Here is a 16,966-nt window from a genome sequence, read left to right as displayed (position 1 = left end):
AAATGTGTCAAAGTAATAATGAAATACAGTGTAATCATCTACTTGATGTTTTAAAATAATTAGAAATAATTGGGGTAAACATAAGTTTTAGACACATGGGTAAAATCAGTCATTTTATCAATACTGTCATTAGTTCACTTTGAATAGTCATTAATGATATTAATTTTTCAATTGATCAAAAAGATATAGGCAGGATTGGTTTGCAGTCCTTTCATAGAAAATAAAAAGAGCATTTTTCTTTAAGTTTTTATTAAATGTTTATTTTGGCCCAAATGTTACCAGTCACTTTTCTTTTCATTGAGGTGTGGTCCTTATGGCTCCTCTGTTAGTGTTTGGCAAAACTGAACACATTTTCTTTACTGCAGAACTTCTCTCTTTTAATGTTCATATTAATGTAAATCACAGTAATCTTCCTTCCCCATATTTATTTCTTCAAGGAATCAGTTTCTTGCAGTATTTTGCATATTAATAGTCACAGAACATACTTTGTAAAATAACTCTTTACAGGTTTTAACCCATTCCAGGTATGCTTTAAGAATCAGTTATCAAGCATTTTAACCTAAATGCTTTTTGGAGCTACAGTGAAACTCTTGGTTTTTTTTAGAAACTATCTTTTTCTTGTAAATAAGAGGAAGGGATGATCCTGAGGATGAGAAGACCAAGTATACCAACATATGGAAAAGATAAAAATGATCCTTTCTGGTTTTGTTATGTTACCTCAATCTATCAGACTAAAAAAAAAAAAAATCAAGCAGCTACATGCCCACAAACTCTATATTTAACTGATAAGCTACCTTTTCCTTGGTGGCTGATACTAGAATCTTTTGTTTTCCACTTAATAAGGAGACTTAATCCTTACGTGTTATATACTCTTACATGGCTGTAAGTACCTCTGTACTTAGAGTACAAATTACTATACCTCTTGTAATTTGAGGACACTTCACAGAAGTGTTGGAGGCATATAGTCAACATGATTTGCATATGGGTGCAGGTATCTGTATTCACTTACTAGATTATGTTATGTAGTGGGGAAATGATTAAAACCAATGAAAGCTAGTACTCTATTTAGCTTATTTGAATAGGTCAAATATACTAAATTCTTCCAGTATTAAATTGGTGCTTTATACTGTGTATCCATGTAAAGTTGGGAGTTTTAGTTCTGATTTTAAAACAGTTTATAATCATTTTAATATGATGAGGTCATTGGTTTTATATGTAGCTTAACTACTTTTTTTGGTCACTGTAGAAAATGATGAAAGATAATAATTTAGTGAGGCATCTGGATGCTTGTGAAACCATGGGAAATGCTACAGCTATTTGTTCAGATAAAACAGGAACATTGACAATGAACAGAATGACAGTTGTTCAAGCTTACATAAATGAAAAACATTATAAAAAGATTCCTGAACCAGAAGCTATTCCACCAAATATTTTGTCCTACCTTGTAACAGGAATTTCTGTGAATTGTGCTTATACATCAAAAATATTGGTAAGCTTTCTTTAATAATTAATTTATATATGAAAATTAATTTTTCAATTTGTGATGATTTGACTGTATGTAGCTTTTAAGCTCTATCATTACTATTTATAAATTGAAGAAATGAATTGTGTTAAGTTTTTTAAAGGCATATATCCATATATACTGTATTTAATTTTCTTTTGATACAATTTATATTACTAGTAAGATCTGTTGATCAACATATACATTCCGTCTATTTGTATTTTTCTTCTCCTGTATTTTGAATTTCCTGCGTTTAGAAACTCTTGAGCCTAACAACCAGAATAAGTCCTTAATTTTAAATTTTTACTTTGCTCATTTTGTGAAAGACTAGTCCATCTTACTATAGAAAGTTAACTCAATTTACTACAGAAGATTTTGAAACTAGATTTCAACTTAATATGTTTTATATATGCTTGCTATATGCTCTGTTTGGTTTCTCAGTAGATCCTACCTATAAGGTGATCCTTAAACCTTTTGGGATTAACTGAATAAAGTAATTCTAGAATTGTACTACCTTAGAATAAAATATTTTTAAATTTGCAAGTTTTAAAAGTCTTATTTGTAACATGAAGCATGAAATTGTTTGGCTGATATGTGTTCTAGTGATTTGTGGGTGAAGACCATAAACAAAATTAGTATTTCATGAATTGGATTATTGGACTGGAAAGTTATGAGATCTTGAGTCTAGATCTAGCTTTGCCTTAGCTGAAAGTCTGAGCTTTACTTTCTTCAATTGTGTTTGTTTTTTTTTTTAAACATCTTTATTGGAGTATAATTGCTTTACACTGGTGTGTTAGTTTCTGCTTTCTTCAATTGTTAAGTAAAGATGGTTACATCTGCCCTTAATACTGCTGGGATGATTACCTAAGAAGGTATTTGGGAAGATACTATGAAGGAAATAAAGTTTTTATATATATTTAAGTCAACAGTGCTTCATTTTAATGCTTATACTTTTATTTTAAGCCATAAAAATTGGTGAAGTAGATTTAGTTTTGAATTATTTAATGTAAACATTCAGTGAAAACAAGAGAAAAGGAAAGGAATTAAAATTTCTTAAGTCCCATATGTGTCAGGAACGAACTTTAAAAGTTACATGTCTTATTTAATTCTTGGGTCATAAGAGCTCCTATTTTCCAGATGCTGAAGCCAAGGACCACAGCAGTTGGGTAATTTGCCAAAAGTTCACATAGCTAGTAACTGGCAGGGCTGAGATTGGAATCCATGTCATCTTTGCTCCAGAGCTTCTTTCTACCTTACTTTTTCTGTGTCCCTCTTTGAAATGCTAAAACTAATAGAAGTCTTCTATGTAATTCTGTATAATTTTGTTTTAGAATGTCTCGTTCTGTTTTACATTATAAATTAAACTGTCGTAGAGAAACAAGATGATACTAGCTTCTAAACCTTTTTTTCTTATAGCCACCAGAGAAAGAGGGTGGATTACCACGTCATGTTGGTAATAAAACTGAATGTGCCTTGTTGGGACTTCTTTTGGATTTAAAACGGGATTATCAGGATGTTAGAAATGAAATACCAGAAGAAGCACTGTACAAAGTCTACACCTTCAATTCTGTTAGAAAGTCCATGAGTACTGTCCTGAAAAATTCAGATGGAAGTTATCGAATATTCAGCAAGGGTGCATCTGAGATAATTCTGAAAAAGTAAGAGTAAAATGCTTAGATGAATAATTTGCTAACTATAGTTGCTTTATGGAATATCTACTATGTTAATATTGTTGCTATTTTCTTTTTGTGAATATCAGGCATTTGCTAGGACCTTGGAGTTTTTCAGTATATTTTAATGGTATCGCTCTTTTGCCCAGGGTATTCTGTCATTTTCATACTCCAGCTTCTTTTATTTCTTAGTATTTTGCTACAGGGAAAATAAGCCCATTACATTCAATCTGCTAGGTTTAATGAAGTGAACACTGATATTTGTTCTTAAACATGTTGACTCCATTGTTATGTAGGATCATGAAAAATAAAAGCCTCTGGGAAGAAAAACTGCCGTTTATGTCTTCAACACTGCATTGTAGATAGTGATGAATGAATTATATATTAGTGTTTAGAACAGCAAAGCATTAAAACTAGATCTTGAGAATCCTTTTATATCAGAGTGAGGTTTTATCATATTTGTGCTGCTGCAGCGTCGTATTTAAATATCTGCTGTCATTTTGAATGGTAATCTTTTCTTTTGTACTGTCCTTATACACACCAGTCGCCTCAATTTTGACATTACATGTTTATGTATAATTTCCCTAATGCTTTTTTGTTATTACAGGTGTTGAAATTATTTTGATTTTTTTTTTAAATTCCAGTAGAGAAGTAGAAAACTTTTTTTTTAACATCTTTATTGGAGAATGATTGCTTTACAATGGTGTGTTAGTTTCTGCTTTATAACAAAGTGAATCAGTTATACATATACACATGTTTCCATATCTCTTCCCTCTTGCGTCTCCCTCCCTCCCACCCTCCGTATCCCATCCCTCTAGGTGGTCACAAAGCACCGAGCTGATCTCCCTGTGCTATGCGGCTGCTTCCCACTAGCTATCCACCCTATGTTTGGTAGTGTATATATGTCCATGCCACTCTCTCACTTTGTCACAGCCTACCCTTCCCCCTCCCCACATCCTCAAGTCCATTCTTTAGTAGGTCTGCATCTCCATTCCCATCTTACCCCTAGGTTCTTCATGACCATTTTTTTTTTTCTTAGATTCCATATATATGTGTTAGCATACAGTATTTGTTTTTCTCTTTCTGACTTCCTTCACTCTGTATGACAGACTTTTTTTAAAATTAAGAGCATTTTTGGAAAATTAGAACTCACTTAAAATTGTAATATTTAAAATATTTCCAATTTTAATTAGCTTATATGAGGATTATAATCCAGTGTTATCTTAATGAACACTTGTCAGATTATAACCTAACAGGTTTAAGAGAAAATACATATAAATGAAAATGCAGAATATGACAGATGTACACAAAGTTTTAAGATGAGAGGTCATACTATGAAGGGTGTAGCATTTAAGATAGGTTTTGCTATGAAGTAAGATCAAGTTGAAGGAAGCCACACTGGAGGGAAGGAAATGGGAATAGGCAGACCATATTGGGGGAATAGCTAATAGTCATACAGCTCAGCTGCGTGGTGATGGGCGTTTGTGGCCCACAGGACATCTTTCTTCCCTTTACATATGCTTGGTTATCTGATTTCTGTGAAATGTTAGAAATCTTTCATCTGTGGCTTGCTGGGAAGCAAGTAGATGGTCTGGGGGAGATTTTTCAATCAAAACCACATCAGGCTTTGGCTTTTCTGCAACTAAGTAGTTTTGGGATGCTGGGAAGATTCTTCCTTTGGCTTCCATTTTCCTTCACTGAAAAAGAGGATGATGACCACCAATTCTAAGACACTGAGATAAAATAATGCATGTGAAACATCCAGCATGGAGTGTATTTAAGTATACAATAACTCTTTCCACAGTGAAATTTACTTTTGTTGTGGAGCCTCTTAAATGTTAGCCTGAGCAGTTAAAACAGTTAAGTAGGCCAGCTAATGCAGCTGAAGAATTTTTTTCATCAGGTAGCAGAATGAGCATAGCTGTGGGACTGAGGATAATTCTTGCATCAGGGAATAAGGTGGGTTGGGGTAGGGGAAAGGATGGCTGGAGACCGATATCATTTAAAAGCCTATTACAGTAGCTCTGGCTTGAAGTAAGAGCCAGAAGAAGACAGTAGAGTAGCAGGGGGAATAGAAAGGAGAGGAAACATTCGGAAGACTGTTCAGAGGACAAATACATAGGACTTAGGAGTTAATACTATGCAGATGAGGAGGAGAAAGGAAGTATTCAGGTGAGAGTTTAGACTTAACATTGAAATTATTGAGAGTAATGTTGATGTCAGTTCAATGGGCAGTGAGGAGACAGACTTTAGTCTTGCATGCAGTAAATTTAAGGTACGGTACAACATCTGAGTAGACTGTCAGAGTGGAAAGCTTTGGAAAACGATCAAAACAGAAGATGGAGATTTGGGAATTACCTGCATAGAAGCAGGAGTCAGTGGCATCACCAAGGGAGAGGAACATAAAGATGCAATGTGAAAAAATAAACTTTAAATAGGGAAGTATACAGTGTAACTTTTATTTACTACACAGTTAAAGAGTTGTAGTTAGTTTCACTGAAACTAAAACTATTTTGGCATTATCTCTCTCATTCTAATAGAGTGCTTATTTTAACAGTAAGTTATTTTTTTTCTTTCATGGTTAAAACAATATAGGTGATGAAACAGCATCTCAGGTAAGGGTTGACTGAACATGGCTTTTGACTTTAAAAGAAGGAAATATCTGGAAATTTTGTGTTAATTAAAGTTAATGTCTAATTCTGTACCAAAATGAACAGGCATATAGTTTATTCTTCTCTGCCACTGGGGTTTTTTGTGAAAATTTAGAAGCCCTGCATTTCCGAAAGAGAAGTGTCTAAAGTAACTTGAATGGAGAATGGTCAAGTGAGAACCATAAAAAGAGAACTGTATTTTGTAAAGGGGAGGGTGAAAAGTGAATATGATTTAAGTCTGTAAAAACACAACATATGTAATTCTCTGAATTCCAGATAATCAGATTCCATGATTCTAGCCCTTCCAGTTCACTTAAATGGCATTAACCATTATTTTTGTTAATTATTGATGTTTGGATTCAACGTTTCCTTATAGGTGTTTCAAAATCTTGAGTGCTAATGGTGAGGCAAAAGTATTCAGACCAAGGGACCGTGATGATATTGTAAAAACTGTGATTGAACCGATGGCATCAGAAGGCTTGAGAACCATATGTCTTGCATTCAGAGATTTCCCAGCAGGAGAACCAGAACCAGAATGGGATAATGAAAATGATATTGTCACCGGCCTTACATGCATTGCTGTTGTGGGGATTGAAGACCCTGTGAGACCTGAGGTGGTGAAACATTCTGTGTTCTGCATGTGCAGAAGGCACTAACTATAACGAGTTTTCTAGTAAACTTCTTAGTGTTTGTGATTTTATTTCTCTCCTATGTGAATCCAAGATAAGTGAAATAATAGTGCTTGTGATGCATGTGCTGTTTATGGTTTTTAATTAGATAACTTCTCTTTGGGATCCTGTGTGTTTATAGCATAACCAGTGCCTTGAACTGGGTAGGTTTTTTCAATTGATATTTATATTAAATTACATAGTAAATGCCATTAAGTTATTTGTTTTCATGGTCTGTAGTCCAGCACTGTCCAATAGGACTTTCTGCAGCCATAGAATTGTTCTGTGTTGTTGTTCCATATCATAGCTACTAGCCACATGTAACTACTGAGATTTTGAGGTGTAACTAGTGCAACTGAGAAACTGAATTAAAAATTTTTTTTTTCAATTTATATTTAAACATCTTGCTACCATATTGGACAGTCCGCAGCTCTAGACTTTTTCTTCTTTAAATCTTTTTTTTTTTTTTTTTTTTTAAAGTTTATTGAGCAACTGCTGTATGCCAGCCACTATGCTAAGATACTGGAGACATAAAGATTTTTGAGATCTGGTTCCTGGCCTCAAAGAAGTCACTGTCCTGGGCAGGGATGGACAAACACATAATTATAACCAGGATGTTAGTACATAGTTAGATACATATGCAGAGCATGTTATATGAGCACAGAACATGAGCCCCTAATCTTCTAAAGTAATTATATCTTTTTATTGCATTCTTACTGTGTGCCATATATTATGCCAAGTGCTTTACATGTATTATTTCATTTAATATTCACCTCTGAGTTATACGTATTATTACTTATTTGAAAGATGAAAAAAAATTGAGATGTATAGAGGTTAGCTCTAGACATTAGAGCTAGTGTGTTCAAACCCAGCTCTGTATAAAATACATGTGCTTAAAAGACCATACTGTGTTATGTTAACCATGAGAGAGGTCAAGTAAGACTTCCTAGAGGTTAATTACCTGATTTGAGTCTCGAAGGATGAACAGGTATTGGCTAGACCAAGAGAGAGAGTGAGCGGTAAGCACATTGTGAGCAAAGAAGTGACATGAATAAAAGCACAAAGGTAAAAACAGCTTTTGTTCAGTGGCTGTCATCAACTAATTGATTCAACATCCAGTGTGTAGTGCCAGGCACTCTTCTAGGAACTGGAAATACTGCACTAAAAAAAACAATTAGGAAACTTATACTCTAGAGAGGTAACACAACAGATAAACAGGTAAAGTGATAGGTACAAAGGTAGTATGCCAAGTGAAGACACATCCTGTGAGGAATAAGACTTGGCCCCTGCCCTCATAGGCCTTATATTCTAATTGGTGTGGGGTAGCAGGGGAGCATCAGACATGCCTATTACAAGTGTGATAAGGGCTATAAAGGATATGCACAGGGTGATAAAATAAAGATAACAGAGACCACCTTAAGGATATCTGGAGATGTAACATTTGAGTTGAGGTCTGGTGGCTAAAAGTGAGCCAGCCATGTAAATAGCTGCAAGAACAGTATTCCAGAAAAATGGCACAAAAAATACAGGACCCTTGAGGCGAGAAAGTATTTAGATTTTCAAAAGTGGAAAGGAGGCCAGTGTGGCTGTAAGTTTGGACAAGAAAGGGCAGACGAAGATTATCTTTGGCCTTACTAGGCAATAAGGGCTCTGAATTTTATTCTGAAATTCAATGGGAAATCGTTGAAGAAATTCAGGCTGGGAAGTGACATGATTCAGGTTGTTAAAATAGTATTTGGGGTACTATGTAAGAAACGAAAAAGAGGAGTAGAAGCAGGGAACCCAATGAGATTATTGCAGTGATCCCAGGCAAGAGATGACCATGGCTTAGAACTATAGTTGTGGCAGGGAAGATGGAAAGAAAGGTATGACTTTAAAGTAAATAGAGGTAGAACCAATAGGAATGAATATTTTGGGTTTGGATATACTCTTTTTGATATTGTTGAGATCTCTGAAACATCCAACTATATGTCAAGCAGGCACTTAAACCTAGAAGCCTGAAAGTGAAGTAGGCTGGAGAATTTACATATGAGGCTAAAGGAGATCTCTTGAGGAAAGTATGTAGCTAGAGCAGTAAGCTTAGGACTGAGGTATCTCTACAATTAGATCTCTTCTGGAGGAGTGGGGAATCAGTCTCCAACTTGAATAACTGAGTGGCTGGTAGATGGTATTACCAATGTAATAAGAGAGTCAGACGGAGCTGCCTATTTAGAGATCAAGTTTGGGGTTCTGGAGTTTCAGATGCTTATGAAACATCCAGGTGGATCATGTTTGCCAACCTTTGGTCAAAGGAAAACCGTTCGAAGTTTTACACATTGATTTATGGCTTAAATCTTATCTAAATATAATATTAAATCAGGATGTTTTCAACTTTTGTCGTTTGGAAAATGTATTGCTCATTTTGTGTTCTTAGCACTGAGGTTGATGGACAGTTTTATCTTTTTTTAAACATGTAAGTGACAATTAATTTCTTCAGTATCACAAAATGAGATGAGTGCTTTCATACTAAAATGAGACAATCTAATAGGACGTAGCTTTCCCAAGTGGGTCTTCTGGATTGTACATTTCTGATGTAGAGAATCTTGATTAATTAGATATCTAGAATAAATCCAGCTTTAAGCATATGCATAGATAGTTAAACAAGGTGCTTGGCTTCTCTTCAGTTTATCTGTAAAAATGGAGGTAGTTTGTAAGTTTTAAGTGGAAGTATTTGGTGGTTAGTGGACTATTAATAAATTTAGTTTACTTTCTTAAATATTATTTGCCACATAGCTTTAACCAAGACCGGTTTCTGCCTCTTATTCATTGCTTCCTATTCCAAATGATCTCAGGGTACCACCCAGTGAGTACTAAGATGGACAAATCTGGGTTACTTTCTATCTCAGATGAGAAGTGAGAAATACATTTATACGGCAGACCAGTGTTTTCAAAATCAAATATTGATTTTTTTAAACAATAGAGGGATGTATAATATGAAAGCACATTTCTGTCTAGGTAGGCCATGAAAGCTCCCAGAGATGTTACATTTACACTGTTTACAATAGAAGTCACAAACAGCGTATAGGCCAAAGTTAGCTTTCAATCAAGTTATCTCAAGTTATCTGTGGACTCTGTGTGTGTGTGTGTGTGTGTGTGTGTGTGTGTGTGTGTGTGTGTGTGTGTGTGTGTTTAAAACATCAGGTTTGAGAGAGTACACACAAATCTGGGTTTCTGCTTTCTCTTGAAATTATAGATTCTGTCAACATTTCCACTGATTAAAAAAAAAAAGACTAGAGCTGAGTGCTCTTCTATTAGAATTGTCTTGGATTTGTCACTTTCAGTGTTTTTTCCTCATTTCTGTTACCCGCATGGCCCTGTGGGTATTTGCATTTGCGACCTCTGTTCTAGTAGGATCGACATGGATTTTCTGGTTAGAGAAGAACAGGAAAGGATTTTCTAGGCAAAGAGAATTACAGAAGCAGAGGCACAAAAATAATACATTGATTATTCATCTATCAAGCTGTGTGTAGTAGAAAAAAATTTAGATAAATCTAGGAAACTACTCTTTTTTTTAAAATTCTATTGTGAAACACAACCATGATACTTAAAACTTTTAACAATAATTCCTAAATATTCATTATTTTTAAAATTTCCTAAATTGTGTCACAAATGTTTATTCAAATCAGGGTCCAGAATCCACACATTAAATTTATTGCCATGACTCTCAAGTCTCTTTTAATCTAAAAGATCTGTAGGTTTCCTCCCTTTTCCATTCTTGCAATTTCACTGTCAAAGAACAAATTGTTTTTTTCTTTCAATTAGCAAGTAAACTTGTTTCTTTGGAAATTATTTGTAGAAGGACACGTGTCCTAGAGAGTATTCTACATTCTATAATAGATTTTGCCAATTGCATTCCTTCTATTTCCTGTGAACTGGTAGTTAGATCTAGAGTAGGGTTTCCAGATAAAATACAGGACACCCAATTAAATTTGCATTTCACCTAAACAATGAATTTTTTTTTTTTTAGTGTAAGAGTGATCAATAGTGCAATATTTGATCATCTTGTATTTTTTTAATTGAAGTATAGTCAATTTACAATATTCTGTTAGTTTCAGGTATACAACAAAGTGATTCGGTTATACATATATTTTTCTTTTTTTAATTCTTTTCCATTATAGGTTATTATAAGATATTGAATATAATTCCCTGTGCTATATAGTAAATCCTTGTTTTTTATCTACTAGGTAGCTACTCTGAAGCTCAAGTGTGACACTCTGTTATACTGAGAACTTTGTGGTTTATAGTATAACAGTTGAGGAATCATATATTTTTGAGAAAATACATTAAAAAAAGAACTGTATTGTCGGGTATAACAGATGTTTTAAAGGGGAAGCAAACATAAACACAGGGATGCCAATTTTAAAAAGCTATTGCAGTAGCTCAGGCAACAAACATTGGAGACCAGGTACAGGGAAGGTTTGAGGTAGAATCGCAGGACTCACTGGCCCTTGAGGATGTATAGGGTAAAGAGATTGAAGATATCAGATAATGCTTAGGTTTCTCTTAGGTAGAAAACATGGTTTCCAAATTCTGATGTCTACTTTTCTGATGGAACTAGGAATCCAGCTCTCACAATGAGCTGGGAAAAATATGTAGGTCTGAAAGTTACTAGCATGTAGCTAGTAGTTGGAGGTTCCAGAATAGGTAAGATAACCCTTAAAAGATTAAGAATGGGGAAAAACAAGTGAGCCTACCTTAACCCCAAAGAACACCAACATTTTACTCTGGTGTGGTCTGGGCAGTAACACCAGAACGGTGGAAAGCCAACCAGGAAAGAATTGCCTAATGGTTGCTAGGGGGAAAAGGTACTTTAAAAAGCCTTTGGCAAATAAATAATGTAAGCAAATTAAGTCAGATGATAACTGAAAGTGAAGCCTGAACTAGAACTGTGGCAGTGGAGGGGGAAAGAAGAGATTATTGGGACTACTTCAAGAAATAATATCTTGAGATGTAATTAAAGTTGTCATTTGTGGGACTATGAGGTATATTTGTTCGGTGGGATTTTTCCCCACCCTGGAAATACTAATTTTCTTTCATCATGTGAATTTTTTTCCACATTATCCAGGTGCCAGATGCAATAAAGAAATGTCAGAGAGCTGGAATTACTGTGAGGATGGTCACTGGTGATAATATTAACACTGCTCGGGCTATTGCTACCAAATGTGGTATTTTACATCCTGGGGAAGATTTCCTATGCTTAGAAGGTAAAGATTTCAACAGAAGAATACGAAATGAAAAAGGAGAGGTAAGCGTTTTTTATTTTTTAAGTTGATATATTTTTAGTATATTAGCAATTTCATTGGACATCTTGAATATGCACTACGTGTTAGGCATCACACCTGGATCAGTGCAGCCCTCACCCCGAGAAGCAAAACAGTAGCATTTTAGGAAATGAAGGGGACAGGTGATAAAGAAATTTTCCCTAAAGGGAGTGAGCACTTCATTTTTTCAGTCTGGCCCCAAGAAGTACAATATGTGTAAGCGAGTAATGGGAGATGAGTTTGGAAAGGTTGCTATGGAACATATTTTAGGGGACCCCAAACCCTGCACTACTTACGCTGAGGAGTTTCCATTTTCATAGGCAGTGGGGAGATGGTTAGAATTTGATCTTTTAATGATATATATAACAGCAGTTCTGCGTTAGAGTGACTAGAGAGCTTTTTTAAACGCTGATTACTAGGCCCCACCTCAGAGTGTCTTATAAGATAAGCCTTGGGTCTCACTCAGCAATTTCTACTTCTAACAAGTTCTCAGGAGTTGCCGATGCCGCTGGTCTGTCCAGCACACTTTGAGAACCACTGATACAAATGCTAGGTCGCTAACTTGGAATTAGAAAACTAGGCTTGGGCACGTTTTAACTTTGACAAAAATTTATAGATTGAGCAAGAGCGGATAGACAAGATTTGGCCAAAGCTTCGAGTGCTCGCAAGGTCATCTCCTACTGACAAACATACACTGGTTAAAGGTGAGTAGATTTTACAATTACTCTGCAATTTCTTAATAGAGAAATGCGTTCTGCTTCCTAAAATAGTAATAGATACTGAATATTAGATTGAATCGTGGATATCATCTTCTCCAATAAAATCTAAATACATTTCCTTTTGATACCTTAGGTGAATTGTGTTTATCTTCAGTGATTAAAACAGGATATAACTCCTAATACAACAATTTCTGGAGTTGTTCCTTGCCCAACATCTCAGCAGTTTCCATTTCTCTGTGTTTAATTATTTATTTTTAACTTTGAGTCTGTAAAACTGGCTAGCTAGCATATTCTGCAGAATCACTTTATTAATTAAACAGATTGTTTTTACAGCATAAATACTTACTTTTATTTCAGGTATAATTGACAGCACTGTCTCAGAACAACGCCAGGTTGTAGCTGTAACTGGTGATGGTACAAATGATGGCCCAGCATTAAAGAAAGCTGATGTTGGATTTGCAATGGTAGGAACTTAACCTAATTCAAATATTCAGATGTAATTTACTGGCTGGCTTTTCTGTTTGTTTGGTTTGTTTGTTTGTTACTAAATTACTGTTGATTTTAAACACTGTCCCTCAAGAGTAGCTTGAGGGATAATATGTAAGCCTAAATTGGTTTATAAGTCTAATTAGTTTATATAATACTTTTATTTGATGCTGGAAGATGACGTGACTTCTTTTGAACAGTTATAATAATATCATACATTTACCTTGTACTCTGTAAAATATTTAAATGTCTGTCATCTCATCTAAACCTTACAGCAGTCCTCTTAAATAGGAGACAGGCTTAGAACAGTTATATGTATTTAAATTAAGAATATGATTAAGAATCTTCCACTCAATTGAAAATGTCTTAAGAGTAACTTTTAATAATAATGATTTCATGTATAATAGATGTAATCTTTTATTTTTGTAATCTTTTTTGATTGAAAAAAAGATCTACTGTACCCCACCCAAATTCTCAATTTATATTTGATTATTAAAAGTGCTAGGAAATTTTAGCATTTCATTATTATTTTCTTTATACTGTAGCCATAATACTGATGAAATATTTACTATAAAATAGGTATCGTAAAATACATATGCTACATAAATGTTTAATGATTGAAATTAGGTTCTTATATCTTTGAATCCAGTCCTTCTAATTTTTCAGTGTAGGAATGAATCTTTGTACTTTCAGTGCCATAGAAAATTTAAGTATTTTATTTAATTTTAATTTGATTTATTTCATTTTTGGAAAATACAGGTTCATAATCACAATTCTCAAATCCAAAAATCTGAAAACTGAATTTTTTTTTCCTAAATTTGCAGCAGAATCATTTGATTGCAAAAAATATTCTGAATGATATGAGGATGTTATTTGTCCCACTTAATATGAACATTCATAGTCATTGTAGAGATATTAATGTGTTTTTATGGGATGCTAACCCTATCTGGGAGAATTTGTGATAGAAGGTATGTGCCTCATTATCTTTCTAAAGCATGAGAGACTTTGAATTCTGAAACACAGTGTGCCCCCAAGTGTTTCAGGAAGGAGAATATTTACGTGTACCGATGTTTATTTGCGTAATTTGTCCCCCTGGTATTTTGCTGCTAAAATAGGGGTTTAGCAGAACCACCAACATGGTAGCTGCCTTTTAACAGGAGTGAGGGAGATGGAAGAAGGAAATGATATGGGTAAAGTACCCTCAACCAATAGCTGTGAACCCAAAGATTCCCACCCTGCCCTATCCCGAACTTATTATGGTAAGCAGTGCATTGGTGTGAACTTCTGAAGATCTGGGAGAAGAAGCTGAAGGGATAAGGAATATTTAAGGGCTTTTCCTTTGGCTGTAAGCAAAACAGGATCATTCATTTTAGAAACACGGGATCACTCATTGCTGCTCTTGAGCATTTGGCAGGATTCTTACTTCTACTTTCATCTGGACAGCTGACCAGGAAGGTATTTATATACAATGCATTTTAATGTTAAAAAAACAAAAACAAAAACTTTCTTCCTAAAACTTAGGTGTTTAAAGCAGATACTAAGGGCTTTAAGTAAATGCAGGTAAATATAGTAATTCGAACAAAAACACAGTACAGCAGCTGCTCTCTTTGATTTTTAAGCCTTGAAAGTTTTAGGTGCATTTTACCACTTTTTTTTTTTGAAGGTAGCATGTCAAAAAAAATATCTAAGTTTATTTTAAATGAACGGAGAAAAAAATAAGTGCATAGTGGCTTGGACTTGAAAGCACTCTTGCTCAAGCTTGAACTTACTTTGTATATTTGTTCAGTTCTTCAATTTCACATTTTAAAACTGAAAGACAAAATTATTTGTCTTGGACTTTTATTAGATACCCACAAGAAATTGCTTTTGTGTGTGTGTGTGTGATGAAGTGTCTCTTTTTAAAAAAATTTATTATTTATTTTATTTTATTTATTTTTGTCTGTGTTGGGTCTTTGTTGCTGTGCGCGGGCTTTCTCTAGTTGTAGTGAGCCGGGGGGGGGGGGGGGGTTACTCTTTGATGTGGTGTGTGTGCTTCTCACTATAGTGGCTTCTCTTGTTGCAGAGCACAGCCTCTAGGCGCGTGGGCTTCAGTAGTTGCGACTCACGAGCTCAGTAGTTGTGGCGCACGGACTTAGTTGCTCCACAGCATGTGGGATCTTCCCAGACCGGGGCTCGAACCCGTGTCCCCTGCATTGGCAGGTGGATTCTAAAGCACTGAGCCACTAGGGAAACCCAAGAAATTGCTATTGATTAGTTCTTTTTAAACCTCTCTCATTTTTCAGGCAGAAATAGCATTTTAAAACACTGTATTCTCTGTCTCTATATATATAGGTGTGTGTGTGTATGTATACACACATATACACTTACATTTAGTAAATTCAACATTAAGATAAAATTTACAACAGTAAATTAAAAGGACTCTAATGTGAGTACATTGCAAAGAGGCCTGGCATTTTCCCCTGTTTAGCCACTCCTTTCAGAATTCCTTTAGATAGCAAGCTTCCATGCTGTTTAAAATATGATTACATTATTTTTTAAATTATATTGCATTATTCTTACCAAAATTCAGTTAACCACACATGTACAGATATTTCTGTCATCATAGACTGAGTGCCATGATGTATTTCTGTAACCAAATATGCATCTGTGGTAGTAATATCTTCCCTAAGGTAATTAAAATATCTTCATTTAATTTAAAGTGTTTTTAGACTTCGGGTTAATAATAATTTGTTTCTCCTCCAAACATTAAGAAGCTGTTTTCAATATTCTGGTCCAGAAACACTACAGGTGAGTAGTTGCTGCCTCCTAAAGGTTCAGCACACAAGGAAGTAAATCATTGAAGCATGGTGGCAGCCAGTGAAGAACTAAACACTGCACAGGGAGTACCTCAAGGAAGAAATCCTTGACTCTGCCTATAGAGACTGGGGCAAGTTTTCTGAAAGAGGTGCCATTTGAATGGAGAGAGGGAGAAAAGTACTGCTAAGAGACCCTCAGAGAATTACAAGTAGTTTAACTTCACTAGAAGAGGGTGTGGTGTTGGTGGGTACTGGAATGTGACGATCAGAAGGGCCTTGAATATGAAGATGAGGAATTTGTTCTTGTATCCTGTAGATCAGCACTTCCCAAGCAGACTTCTGATGCAGTAAAACAAATTTGGAGATTCACAATGCATGCTAGCATACAGCTCTAAGAAGCTTATAAAAAGCTGTTTTAACGTTTTTTGATGGAGAGTTTCCCAAACTTGTTTCACTATGAAACTAGTTTTTATTTGGACACAATTAACATCTTAAAGTAGCTTTTCAAATTTTAAAAGATTTTGAACAAGGGAGTGTGAGATTTGCATTTGCAAAAGATGGAGGATGATTAGAGGCAAGGAAACCTGTTGAGTTTAGATGTGTTAAATATGTTTCACGTTAAAAAAATATACAGGGAATTCCCTGGTGTTCCCTGGTGTTCACTGGCAGTCCAGTGGTTAGGACCCCGCGCTTTCACTGTGGAGGGCTCAGGTTCAGTCCCTGGTGGGGGAACTAAGATGCCACAAGCGGTGCAGTGCAGCCGAAAAAAGGAAGAAAAAAAAAAAAAAAAGTAAAGTATACAGATTAGGAGTTAGAGGCTAAAATTTTAAATTAAGATTGCTCCTTCATGGAGTAATTTGAGAAAAGCTTGTTTTGGACTATGTGTTTATCAAAACAATATTGCATAGCATTTAAGAAGTCAAACAGTTCTATAAGACTTAATAACTATGTCCTCTACCACATATCATTTCTTCCAGCTAATTTTTTGACTAAAGGAAATCAACTATTTTTGCTTTTTGTTTCCTTAGTTGTTTGCCTCCATGTATCTCTAAATGGCATGATTAAAAGGGTTTTTAAATTTTTAAATATTTTTTAATTCATTTTTATTGGAGTATAGTTGCTTTACAATGTTGTGTTAGTTTCTACTGTACAGCAAAGTGAATCAGCTATATGTAT

General features: G+C 34.9%; 1 protein-coding gene across 4 annotated transcripts in view; it reads left to right on the top strand.

Annotated features, from left to right (window-relative positions):
- Window positions 1–16,966, top strand: part of ATP2B1 (ATPase plasma membrane Ca2+ transporting 1) — a 74,619-nt gene that overhangs the window by 36,561 nt on the left and 21,092 nt on the right. For all 4 annotated transcript variants that reach the window (XM_059080663.2, XM_059080659.2, XM_067009850.1 and 1 more), the window contains exons 9-14: window positions 1,247–1,489; window positions 2,918–3,159; window positions 6,199–6,436; window positions 11,595–11,774; window positions 12,407–12,494; window positions 12,867–12,973. In XM_059080663.2, coding sequence (XP_058936646.1) covers window positions 1,247–1,489; window positions 2,918–3,159; window positions 6,199–6,436; window positions 11,595–11,774; window positions 12,407–12,494; window positions 12,867–12,973 — 1,098 coding nt within the window. The remainder of the gene's footprint in view (window positions 1–1,246; window positions 1,490–2,917; window positions 3,160–6,198; window positions 6,437–11,594; window positions 11,775–12,406; window positions 12,495–12,866; window positions 12,974–16,966) is intronic.

Source organism: Kogia breviceps, chromosome 12 (assembly GCF_026419965.1).
Source record: "Kogia breviceps isolate mKogBre1 chromosome 12, mKogBre1 haplotype 1, whole genome shotgun sequence".
NCBI lineage: Eukaryota > Metazoa > Chordata > Mammalia > Artiodactyla > Physeteridae > Kogia > Kogia breviceps.
Note: the sequence above shows the minus strand (reverse complement) of the source record. Positions and strands in the feature narration are given on the sequence as shown.